Source organism: Dipodomys ordii, unplaced genomic scaffold (assembly GCF_000151885.1).
Source record: "Dipodomys ordii isolate 6190 unplaced genomic scaffold, Dord_2.0 Scaffold22, whole genome shotgun sequence".
Classification (NCBI taxonomy): Eukaryota; Metazoa; Chordata; class Mammalia; order Rodentia; family Heteromyidae; genus Dipodomys; species Dipodomys ordii.
In genome coordinates this window covers 3,749,142-3,762,320 of record NW_012267238.1, presented here as the reverse complement: position 1 = coordinate 3,762,320, position 13,179 = coordinate 3,749,142, and the positions used below count along the sequence as shown (strand labels likewise).

Sequence of the window (13,179 nt, the reverse complement as noted above, 5' to 3'; positions counted from 1 at the left end):
AGGAGGTTTGCTACTGTTACTGAAGGATGGACATGTTAAGTATGAAGACTCTGGATAACAAACAAAGATGAAGGCCTGGTTTCAGACCCACTGGTGTCAGAAACTCAACTTGGTGTTCCCTCTTCTGTAAGGCCTGGATCTGGTCTCTGCAGCACAGCCAAAAAGGCAGCCAGAGCCTGGCACTCAATATGGTCCCTGGACCTGCAATTCCAATGCATGTTTCCAGATAGTTTGTACTTCCTGCAGAACTGGAGGCCACCACTGACAGTGGTCCCTGGCCTCTTAGTGGCCATTTCTGATCAGAGTGACAGCAGAAGTCAGCTGTCATGTAGCATGCATATCTCAGATCTGCAGCTGGTTGTCATCACTGGCCACCCAGGCTGACAGGAGAGGGCATGGCTGTGAAGAATGGAGCACAATATATGTTTATCCCCCCCCCCCGGCTCTCCCCTCTACCTCCCAACCCTCGCCAGTGCCTCCTGTAGGTTCCCTGGTTACAGAGCTAATTTATTAATAGTGAGGGCAGCATGGGTGTAAAAGTCCAGCAGAATCATGTGTGTACATTTGGAAGGTGCTTTGGTTTTGGAGTCAGTCAGCCTCCACATAAGGCTGCGCTTACTAATGGGGCATTGGTACTAATTACATGAATTATTTACCCTGCATCATTTTCCTGCCCTGAACTTCCTCACAGGATTGTAAGCATCAGATGAGATAATGCAAGAGACTATCACTCTGGAATGTCTCATACAAATCTATATTTCTACTTTTGTAGCCCATTAAGCAAATAGAAGGGCCCCACAACAGTGATTGGTGTCATGAGACCTCAAGGTACTATCAAAGACTAGCAGTGATTTCTAAAGACAATTATAGAGGTTTGTGGGAAATGAGTTATATGGTAAGAAGAAAATCATCTTTAAGGAGTGCAGAGGGCCTGGGCCCCGATGGCTCACATCTGTAATCCTAGCTACTCAGGAGGCTGAGATCTGAGGATCATGGTTCAAAGCCAGCCTGGGCAGGAAAGTCTGTGATACTCTTATTTCCAATTAACCACCAGAAAACTGAAAGTGGCGCTGTAGCTCAAAATGGCAGAGCACTACCCTTGAGCAAAAGAGCTCAGAGACAGCACCCAGACTCAGAGTTCAAGCCCCAGGACACACATACATACACACAAAAGTGTGAAGGATAGAGTTGAAATCATATGGTGATTTTTTTTTTTACTCAGGCTGGACATAGGTGGGTCCTAATATGAAACAATGGGGGGCAAACAGAAAGGAGGGTTCTTTCCCTACCAACCCAAGCCTCATGAGCTTTGTAGCATGCGGAGTCAGTTTCAGTTTAATTATGCTGTAAAACTACAGGTAAAGGATGGCCAGAATAGTCAGGGTCATCCCTGTGGTATTTTGCCTATACCCACAGTGATTTGGTGGGACATGGAGTAGAAGGAAATCATCCAAGCTGTAAGTTATTTGAACATAAGGAATGGGCTGACATTATCATTGGCTTTGCAAGTGGGTACAGGGGGCATCAAAGCATGAGAAAGCCCCCACTGCCATTTCCAGGTTCTCAATCACCCAGTCAGTTCAGTTCTCTCTGATAAGTGCCACCATCCAGACTCCTCTAGAGTTCTCTGAAATACAAGTGGTTATAGTAAGGTTTGATTGCCATAAGATGAAAGAGCATGAACTAAGGCTTGCTCTTCCATGTCATGGCTGCTGAAAAAGTAATTTAGCAGTACATAACAGAAGTATGAAATTTGGGCACACCCCTTTGACTCAGTAGTTCTAAAGCTAGGTCTCTTCTCTGAAAATAAACCAGAGAACAAAATAATTTCATTCACAAAAGTGATCAGAACATTATTGTTTATAGTTAATTATATGCTATATATTGTACGTGTTAAATATTTAGACATAACCTAAAAATTCAGAAGTATGGAGAGTTATAAGCAGAGACTTTGTAGCCAGATAGTATTGACTCTGCTCAAAGTCTGGCTGTGTCATGGAAGAATTATGTGACTTTTAGTAAAGGACTTAATCTCTCAAAAACTAGCTATCTTAACTCACAGGATTCTTGTGAGAGAGAGATATTTGTAAGGACTTAGTATGCCATTCCTATATTTTTTAAAATGTCTATAGTTACTGTGTATTTTTTTGACAATCAGAACAAAATTTTTCAAACGAAGAAAACATGGCCGTAATTCTAGAATATTCTAGCAGTAAAAGGTCTTAGCTTAGAGGGGATCTGAATATATATATATATATATGTATATATATACATATATATATATATGTATAGTTTTTTTTTTCCAAAACAGATTGTTGAAGAAAAACACTTTAGAAACTGGTTTTCAAGGCTGGGAAGGTGGCTTAGTGGTAGAGTCCTTGCTTAGCACGCATGAAGCCCTGGATTCAATTCCTTAGAAGCACATAAACACAAAAAAACAGAAGTGGCGCTGTGACTCAAGTGGTAAAGTGCTAGCTTTGAGCAAAAGAAGCTCAGGGACAGCGCCTAGGACTGGCGAAAGAAAGAGAGAAAGAGAGAGAGAAAGAAAGAAAAAAAGAAAGAAAGAAAGAAAAAAGTTGGTTTTCAAGTTATAGGTCATGATCCATTAGTTGGTTATGAGGTTATTAGATTTGAACAGCATTTTAGAAAACTGAACTGAAGTATAATAAACTTGGGACATATCAGAGGTTAGTTTATGTAGTAAAAATCTTACAAAACTTTTACTGAAGTCTGTATGTGTCTATGTGGGTAAGTTTGTATGTGTATGTATGTATTATGATACAAAATGATGGTCTCGATCAAAAAGTTTGAATGTACTCATTTAGCCTCCATAGGATGTTAGCTGGAAGGGAAAAGAAGGAATTCCCAACCTTGTCCTCCTGGGGTCCTGTGGGCAGGCAGGTGGAGGCTTCCTGAATTCTGAAGTTGGATGATTGTCTTGCATACACTTCTCCCAGAGTTGAAATAGGGGAGTACAGGAGGGAGTCTGCAGAAATGACCTCAGGGATTCATGAACCAGTGACAGAGTATGGACAGCAGCTCTTTTTAACTGCTTCTTCCTCCTGCATTGTAGCTCAGCTCTGTGGAGGTTGGAGGAGCTACAGCCTTCATCTATGGCAACTTTAGCGTGCCTGTGGTTAAGGTGAGTGGGACACAGCCCCAGAAGATGGGGTTGTGAGGGCATAGAAGCACTCCTTCCCTCCCTTTATGCTGTCTGCTTGCAAGCTGATGCCTTAGATGCACTTTTTGCACCTCCACAGAATCTAATTCCTTCCACACTGAGAGCTAGAGGCACTCAGGGTATGGAGAAAAGGCAGTAACCATTCTGTTGCTATGGAGGCAAGATATTTGATTACTGCATGACTATTTCCTCCAATCTTCAAAGCCCTCAGCAGCCTTTGCCTGATTCAGGAATGAGATGAAGAGAAACGAGGTAGATTGTGCCTGTAAAGCACTTAGGACAGTGTCTGGCACACACTAAGCATCCATAAATGAATGCTGGAGTCTGGGGGGGGGTCCCTGGGCTTGACATCTCTTCTAGGATTAGAAACACATGCTTCATTATTGTGGGTTTGGTGTAGTTTAATGGCCAGGTTAAATTAAGTCTAACTTTGCCCCTTCTTGCTTCCCTAATTTCAAGGCCCTAAGTATCCACTTCTTTGGTAGGAGTAGACAATTGTAATACAGTTAACCTTCTGGGGCTTAGTAGTAAGTGGCTAGAGGAGCATTCACCATTCATATTTCCTTTTTAGTATGTGCCAGTTCTGGGCCTTACACTATTACTTGGCTTTTTTGATTAGGGCTAGCATGTTGCCACTTGAGCTATGACTCTACTTCCAGCTTTTTGTTGGCTTACTGGAGATAAGAGTCTCTCCAGTTTATCTGCCTGTGCTGGCTCAGCACCTGAGTAGCTAGAATTATAGGTATGAGCCACCGGTGCACCCTTCTGAACTACTAAAATAGTCAGTTGTACAAAGAATATCTTGTACCACCTTGAAACAAGAGGCCCAGTGTCTGCCCTCAGTGCTCTCCTGGCTCCTGTGCTTTCCCTCATGCTAGCACTCACCACTTCTCCTGTCCTGGTCTACTTTATGTCTGTTCCTCTTGAGTTTCCCGATTGCAGAATTGGATGTTTGTTTGCATGCCAAAGGCATGGGGGACCAAAGCAGGCCCTCAGTCAGTCGCATGAACGAGTGAATGGCAACTTGTTATCTTGTGCCCCAAACTGCATGGATCACTTTCTTGTTGAATGGCATGCATACATTTGTCCTTAGCCATGTGCTTCTCCCGAGCTGAGATTCTCGGCTGGGCTCACAGGACTGGGCCCTGTTGTTTTCAGAATGCAGCGCTGTTTTGGTGGAATCTCCACAGAAGCGGTGAGGGTGATGGTGACACACTTCATGCTGGCTGTCCTGTACTGGTAGGAGATAAATGGGGTAAGGCCTGCCTTTCTGGGTGCCAGAATATGGTGAGAGATACAGAGAAAGATGAAAATGGGGAGTGGGTAGGAGATAGCACAACCCTTCATTCCAAAGGCTTTGCTCTAAGGCCATGTTATAGTGAAATAATCCATTATCAATGAAGTGTGCTCAACAGAGAGAGAACCAGTAAGGAGTCAGGGTGTTGTCACAGAGCAGATGTCAGAAAGGTTTCTTGACCTGACCAGAGGCGCCTTGAGCACAGTTGAGGACTATGGTGCAGAGATCTTCTCATTCCAGAGAGAGAACCATGAAGTCCCCTCTGTTGCCATTTTGTACCTCAACAGGTGGTCACACAGGAAGCATGGATAAGCAGCAGGAGTCAGAGGTTATGGCTGTGTGTGTGTGTGTGTGTGTGTGTGTGTGTGTGTGTGTGTCCAAGAGAACTTAGCTGTGAAGACAGAAGGGGAAGAGAAAGGGGGCTCTGGGGAGAATGGGGACTGCCTGAATCAGCTGCTCCTTCCTCTCATTGCTCAGGAGTGGCCTCCTGGGCGATATGGATTCTGGCAGGGAGGGTAAGTGAACTTAGTGACCACAGGTTTGACAATTACAGTCAGCAGAGTCTCTTGGAGTTTTCCCAGACAGCAGTATTCACTTCTCTGCTTGAACCGACAGCTGGTAGGCCCTGATGGGGCCAGAGCTAGGCTAGTGAGTGACAGGGTGTAGGTGCTGAGGACTGCTGACCGTCCTCTCTCCCCAGTGATCAGGGGGGTGCACAGCCCTGTGGCCAGCTACCTGCTAAGTCTGTGCTCTCCCGCCTGCTCTCTTCCAGTGGCCAACAAGTGGATACATGAGTATGGACAGGAATTTCGCAGACCTTGCAGCCCCAACCCTGAAGACTGAAGTGTTGGCAGGGAGCCGCTATGAAGTCCTGTGGTTCTCCAGAGATGCCAGGAGCCAAAGCCAGAGTAGGAGAGGAGGCAGGAGAGCTACCTTCCGGGAAGAAGGCCTTATCAGTATTGCTGGTTCCTTGCAAATGGGAGACTACAAGTAGTCTGAACCAGGGGACTCTTGAGAATTGACATTTGTGTCTGCTGGATCTGTGACAGAACTGAATGGATAAAAATGGAGCTGGGTGCTAGTGGCTCATGCCTGTAATCCTAGTTACTCAGGAGGCTGACATATGAGGATCACAGTTCAAAGCCAGCCCGGACAATAACCAACTAACCACCAGAAAACTGGAAATGGTGCTGTAGCTCAAAGTGGTTGAGCACTCACTTAGAGCAAAAGAGCTCAGGGACAGCACCCAGGCCCCAAGTTCAAGCCACATGACAAAAAAAAAGAGAGAGAGAGAGAGAGAGAGAATGGAGGGGCAGATGGCCTGAGAGAAGTTTCTGAAGTTCAGCCAGGATTAGAACATATCTGACAGTAGTCTCTGACCACAGGGACACTTTAGCAGTAGTGAGGATACCTGAAGAAGGGGGCTGGCCCACGGCAGTAAGCCTTTCTCCCTCTGACTTCCCTCAATGCCCCCGCAGGGATTGTCTGACTCAAGAGCTGTACCCCACAGGAGGGGGAGTATGGTGATTTTTTTTTTTAAGTAAAAAGCAACTTAACTTTTCTATGATGATTTTAATAGTCACAAAAAATGTTTACAAATTACTTGAGAATGTTGATGTTGTTAGCGCTGAGTAAAGAAAGGTGAGCCTGGCTCACCTTGCCTTGACTACATACCATCTGCTAACATTCCAGTCCTGAGTCCCTGTGCTTAGCACCCATCATCATGGCTCCTATTCTCGGGCCTTGCTGGCCCAGCCCAGCTCTTCTCTTTCCTTTCTTGGCTCAGTTTCCCTTTAAAGAGGCTTTTCCTGTTCACACCACCAGCTAGCCATTTTCTGTCACTTCAACTGATTTTCACTTTCTTCCTAGCATGTATGGTGAGTTGAAATGACTTATTTGTTCAATTCTTCCCAGTTGCTTCCCTTGCAGAGTGAGAGCTTAGGCCCACCCCCCTCTATTTTCTAAATGCTTCTACTATAGCCATCACACTAAATTTCAGCATGAGTGTATTTGCCAGGCTGCCAGCACCAGACACTGCTCCTCATTCGTCCTGGAATCCCGAGAGTCTGGAGCAAATAAGTAGGCATTCAGCGTTTTTGCAAAGGCGTCCTTCAAGCTGCACTGTGGCGGGAATTTTTTTTTTTTTTTTGTATGAGGAACCTTCCTTGCAGAAGGACAGGTGAGCTATGGCTGCAGTGATGGGTGATGATGATATTTGAGTGCTTGTGCTAAGAGAACAGAGGCCACTCAGCTCAGGTTCCTCCCCAGGGTTGTGGGTGCAGATATCTTGCTCAGGAAGGAGCCACACAGTGAAAGGAATGGGTGGTTTGACTCCTAAGCCGTCTTTGACCACCCCCAGGAAGGACTCTGATGTTCTGATATCTAGCTCCCTCAGAGCCATGATGAACACCTTGTCACGTCCCTGCTAACTATGTTACACATGCCAGGATGTGGGAAATCATACTAAATAACAGCCTTGCTAAATGATTCCACCTGCCTCCTCCAGCCCCAGAAAAATGGAGCTAAGACAGAAAGCTATGGTCTATGGTAAAACCATTCCACTTTAGCAGAAGCTGGATGTCTCAGAATTTCAGGGACAGGCTGAATCAATCGCAGCATTGGCCTGCATGATGAGCACAAGGAGACTGGCATGGCTTGGCTTTACAGACTTTGTGCACTCATTAATGTGCATCCCAATCTGATGGGTTGGATTCAGTTATATCTGGTTTATGATGAGGTAAAGTAAGGTAACTCACCTATGGTCCCACAATATGGTTCCAAACCTTGCGCATTGAACACATGTGCTTTTAACAGTATCTGGGATATGGCAATTATCAAACTTCTTAACCAGATGACTGAGACCCGGGACCATGTAGCTGCAAATGAAGCAAAAACTGCTTACTGAACATTTCTCAGGAGCAGGACTGGGGCTCAGCCAACGCTCTGTGGGCAGAGAGGTGCATTCCCTGGGAGCTAGGCCAGTAGGGGGAATGAGGCAAATATATCCTAAGTTCATTTAAGTACAATGAGAAAATGTGGCACAAAAAAGAGATATGGAATACATGAATGAATTGTGTCAATCCTGCTCATGTACCGCGAACATCTATTGGATGAGGACTTTGGTAGGTGCTTCATGAGAATCCAAGAGAGTGAAGCAGCTGCTTACTGCACTTGAGACCCAGACAGAGAGGGGAATGATGGAGAGGAAGCCTGTGTAGTGCCCATGTGAGGCTTTCACACTGGAGCACCAGGAGAACAATGGGAAGAGGGAAAATGTGTGCCTGAGCAAGACAGGGGCAGGGGCCACCCCAATTTGTCCCCTTTGCATAGGGGGGCAGGAGGGCTGTCTAGGAGGAGGCGGCAAGGCAATGTTGATTCTGGGGACTCCTGTCTAGCACCACCACAGGAAGGACAAACTACCCTTTCATAGCACCACTCAAAGAGCCCCCTGTTTGAGGACCATAGCTACTCAAGGCAGGAAAAACCAAAGGAGCCTCTGTGTAGAGGTGGATGGGGAGAGACAGATGTGTTCATAGCAGAACTATGAAATTAACCAAGGGCTGGGGGAGATGACAGACATTTGTGTTAGTCTTTGCCAGGTATTTAATGTTCATATCTTATTCCCAATCATCATCTCTTCTAAGCAAGAGTAGAAAAACGGGGCTCAAAGGAAATGTATCCTTGATTCCACCCAGCTGAGAGCTGAGCCAATCTGGAGCTTGGGAAGTTCTACCCAAACCCACTCCTCTGTTTCCAGTCCCTTTCTGACCTTGAAATCCCTAGTTGTCTCTTCCTTTTTCCTTTCTCTTACCCCCCCGCTGTAGTCATCTTCAAGTTGCACAGGATCCCTCCCACCCAGAATCTGATCTGCCTGTTTCCCCCTAATATTTGAGTGATAGGAAGCTTCTTGTCTCTGCAAGAAACACACTTGGAGTTAAAATAAGAATCCTGGTGAAATTGAAAGTTCTCTCAAAGGAACAAGGTAGTAAGGCTGGCTTTCAGGCCCTGGGATATCTGGATAGAAGCCTTATGGACCACGTGTTTTGGGGCATGGCTCAGAGAGTCAGATGCTCATAGGCTAAGCTCTACTGTTTCAAGTTCACCACACTTTCAGAGGGAGCAAAGCTGGAAGCCCACCAGGCTCCAATGCATCTGGGGTGAGAGCCTGACACAGGAAATGATTTGCCCATAATTGTGTTGGTGTCAGAGCCAATTAGAGGCAGTTTCCTGGCTCAGAGATCCATGTTCTTTCCAAAGCTCCACAGGTGCTTCTTGGAACGGGAGCACAGTGGGCAAATGGCAGCAACCCTTGTTGGTGTTTCAGCTGGCACAGGCTGTTTGTGGTCCATCATTCATTCAAGGAAGCCAAATAATGGCATGTTTATGGTGCCACAGGGATGCTGTGATAACTGAGACAGAACCACCACCTGACACACAGCTCTTCTCCTGGGTTTTGAATCGGGAGGTCTGGAAGTGGTCACTGAGACAACTACATGTACACAAATGTGTACAACACTATTATTCCCAATAGCTCATAGGTAGGAGCAACCTAAGAGTCACAAAATATGGTGTATGTACAGAGGATTGTTAGCTATAAAAATGATTGTTTTGATATTTGCTACCACAACATAGTCAGACGTTGCAAACATGCTTAATGAAATAAGCCAGACATGAGTATGTATTATCTGATTATACAAGAATTGGCAAATACTTAGTGAAAATAGGTTTTCAGGAACTAGGATAGGAGGAGGAAATGATTGTTTAATGAGTATATTATTTCTGTTGGGAATGATAAAAAAAAGGGTTTGAATATAGATGAGGTGGTGATGTGTGGTACCACAGCATTACTTCCTACTATGGAATTATACACTCTATATGATTAACAACAACGAAACCTTTAAGCCAGGCACCAGCAGCTCACTGGTAGCATGAACCACAGCTACTCAGGATGCTAATATTTGAGAATCAAAGTTCAGAGCCAGTCTAGACAGAAAATTTTTTTTGGGGGGGGTCAGGTCGTGGGGCCTGAATTCTGGGCACAGCTCAAGGCTAGCACTCTATCACTTGAGCCACAAGGCCACTTCCAGCTTTTTTTTTTTTTTTTGCTTATGTGGTGCTGAGGAATCGAACCCAGGGCCTCATGCATGCAAGGCAAGCGCTCTACCACTGAGCCACCTTCCCAGCCCTGGCAGAAATCTTTTATCTTCAGTTGACTAGAAAAAGAGCTAGAACTGGAGACATGGTAGACAGCCATGAGAAAAAAAGCAGAGAGCACAAGGCATGTGCATACATGGACGTGCACACACACACACTTCTGGGCCAGAGGAAGGTTTACAGTACTGAACAGCAGCACTCTGGCCCCAAGTACACATGAAGTTCAACTAACTGCTTGAAAGTAACTCCATCAAGTGAGGGTGCAGACAGGAGACCCTAACAGGCCTTTGATATATGGGATACCTATGAAGATGTATAGCTTTGGATAACGGGCTTTTGCCTTGCTTTCCCCTCGTTTGGTATTCAACAACAATGCCCTTGTCTCAGCACTGAGGCACCTGACACTACAGGAAGCACATTTCCTGTACACCATATATGGACATCTCATTAAACCCTCAGAGCACTGTGAATTAAGTACCCTGTTTTGGAATGAGAACTTGAAGTTCTGGAAGAAGTAATATGCCCAAGGTCTCCTGACTAGTAAAAAAACAAAAAACAAAAAAACATGACTCTGAGTTGGGAATGTCTCCTGTCACCAGGCTTGTCTTCCATGCGCCTGTCCCTTGCCCATCTCTTTCTGTTTATGGCTCAGGACTGATAGGCACACACTGGCCTGGGAATTGTGGCCTTGCTCTAATTCAGAATGTGCTGTTGGGCAGCTTAGGGAAAATCACTTTGTCAGAATTGCCCTTCCCTACTGATCTGCTTGCCCTTGCCAACCCACAAGGTGCAGTGTAGGTGCAGTGTATTAGGGTATCGTCTGTGCTATCAGTTACTATAAGCAGCTCCATCAGTGCCATGCCCATTATTCAGTGTGAAAAACATTTTTCTCCGTTACTCAGGGACAAAAGGCCAGCCACCTGGCTCCAGGCTGAGGTTTTCTAGTAAACTGCTGAGAGAGGAAACCAGCTCAAGGAATAAGGGAACCTCTAGAGTTTACATAACTTGCTGAGCCCTGGATACAGAGAGTGTGTTGACTCTGGCCACTGATGAGGTGACCAGGCCAGAAGTTGGCTGCAAGACTAGGGACAAAACAGTTCCTGTAGGGAGCAGTGGACTGTCCTGCTCTTCTGCTGCTGTTGTGGGCTCTCTTCCAAGCCCCAATTCTGATGGCAGGTCTCAACTCAATCCAACTCAGTAGTTTTTAGCCCTATTCTCTAAATCCCAGGTTGGTGTATACAGTCCATCTCCAAAAATTAAAAACATTCCTTTTTGCGATCTGTGGTCCTTTCCTAATGTTTTATACTTATCTTTACCTGGAGCACAACTGTTTCTTTACCAATCACTTTGCCTCTATTCTGGTGCCCACAAACCCAGGTATTCACGTTACCATAGAAACTTTCCTTAAAAAACTGGTCTTATCATGTCTCTGCCTAGTATAACTTCTGAAACATCCCATGCCTGCCTCTCAAGACCTTTATGTCGTGTCTCCCTCATTTGCTCTTCTGCTCATCTGTCTCAGCTTATAAATCCAGCCATTGTAGTTTTCCTCTTTCTTCATGGACTTTTAGGTTTCCAGGGATTTGTCTCTGCTCTTCCCTCTGCCTGAAATTGGCCATTTTCCTTCACTACCATCTCCACTTTGATCTTTGGAGGCTCAACTCAAATGCGACTACTATAAAACCTTCCTAGTCGATTTCTTCTACCTGACACCTATAGACCTGGTAGTCACAATTTCTGTAATGAACTAGGACATGAAGGGTTTTGTTGTTGTTTGTACTAGAAATTGAACTCAGGGCTTCATAATGAAACTCAGGCCTTTTGCTTTTAGTTTTTCAGGCATTCACTATTAATGCTTAGCTTCAGTGAACATTCATTTTCAGCCTTCTTCCATCAAGCCTACAGGTCTTATTTCTCTGGTTACCCCCTTCTTGTTGTTAAGTTACGTGACTTAAAAGTGGCCAAACATGAGCTGCCCAGGGGGTCTCTTGTATCATAGAGGGGCAGCATGATGTGGAAACAACCTAGGTCTAAACACTTGACACTGAAACATCTGTGATCAGACAGATTTCCTTATCTGTAAATGGAATCTAAAAGACCTACCATGTAGTTATTCTGAGGATGAAAGATGTCAAGTAAACTAAAAAATCTGCTGATCATTCTGACTTAACCTGGTAAACAAAGGTAAATGGAGCTCCTCTGAAAACCACATGCCATGCCACCCCCTAGTGGACAAGAGGGCACACAACACAAAGCTACCTCAAACTAGGTAAGGCTTTCCCGCCTCTGCTAGGAAGCTCACACTTTACCTAGAAATAGTGAACATCGAAACCAGATCTTTAAAAAATGTATATATTTACCGAAATGAAGGTCAGTTTTGACTGAAAAGTTCTGGAGAGGTGAAAAACTCTGTACTAGGCCTGCAAGTGATATTGATGCTTGTGGCTCACAGACCATTCTGTAAAGGTCTGACATAATATAGACATGCCATACCTGTCTATTAAGTGTCTCCCATGTTGCCAAGTACCAAGAGTGCCAGCTGACCTACTTTAACTTATACAGTCTTCCAGGCCCTGTGATTAAATTGCAGCACAGAAAATAGGTTGCTTCATCACAAAGCAAGTAAGGGGTTCTAGTTTAGATTTGGCCCAGAGCCTACTAAGAAGACAACTCCAATGATGTGTGGAGGGCAACCTCAGTGGAGGCAGGGAAGGAAAGAACGAGGGTATGGAAATGGCAATGAGGCCTTAAACTAGGAGCAGGTATAGAATGGAGCAGATGATATAGACTAAACAGGAGTTGGTAGCAGACTGGATATAGAGATAAGAAAGCAAAGGTGGGTGCTGGTGGCTCATGCCTCTAGTCTTAGCTACTCAGGAGGTTGAGATCTGTGGATCATGGTTCAAAGTCAGCCTGAGCAGAAAAGTCTGTGAGACTCATCTCCAAATAACCACCAAAAAGCCAGAAGTGGAGCTATGGCTCAAGTAGTAGAGTGCTAGCCTTGAGCACAAAAACTCTATAGACAGCATCCATGCATAGTTCAAGTCCCAGGATTGGCACGCATGCACACATGTACATACACATAACAGGCAAATAGTATGATAGAGCCTAAGTGTCCAGTCTTGACAACTGGAGATCTGGTTGTAGCTACCTCTTACTGAGTTTACCAAAAGCAATTTTCAAGGTCAGTTTTAGAAATAGTATGAAATGGTGTTTGGCCATTTAAGAGAAACTTTAAGGGGTTGGACCTAAGTAACTATAGCTCAGAAGATCTGGGTTGTTTTATAGCTTGGGTGTTGATATCAGTGAAGCTACTGTAAGTGACCTAGGTTATACAGGCAAACCCAGCCCTGTTTCTGGGCCCGTGGAGGGTCTGGGACTGAACTCTAGGTTCCTTGGACTGCAATGAAGACTGGCTCTTTATCCCACAGAGTATGCAGTAGTGATCCCAGTGACTACAGGACAGGAGTTTTGCTGTAGTTTCCTAGCAATTAGCTATATCTCCTAGCCCCCAGATTCACAGAAATAAAAACAACCCATAGATGAA

At 45.0% G+C, this 13,179-nt stretch overlaps 1 protein-coding gene across 1 annotated transcript in view; it reads left to right on the top strand.

Annotated features, from left to right (window-relative positions):
• P4ha3 (prolyl 4-hydroxylase, alpha polypeptide III) overlaps positions 1-5,506 on the top strand; it is a 32,759-nt gene extending 27,253 nt beyond the window's left edge. Inside the window, exons 11-13 of the mRNA XM_013014031.1 lie at positions 3,074-3,142; positions 4,340-4,436; positions 5,251-5,506. Of these exons, the coding sequence (XP_012869485.1) occupies positions 3,074-3,142; positions 4,340-4,436; positions 5,251-5,321 (237 nt within the window). The 3' untranslated portion in view covers positions 5,322-5,506. The remainder of the gene's footprint in view (positions 1-3,073; positions 3,143-4,339; positions 4,437-5,250) is intronic.
• The last annotated feature ends 7,673 nt before the right edge of the window (positions 5,507-13,179 follow it).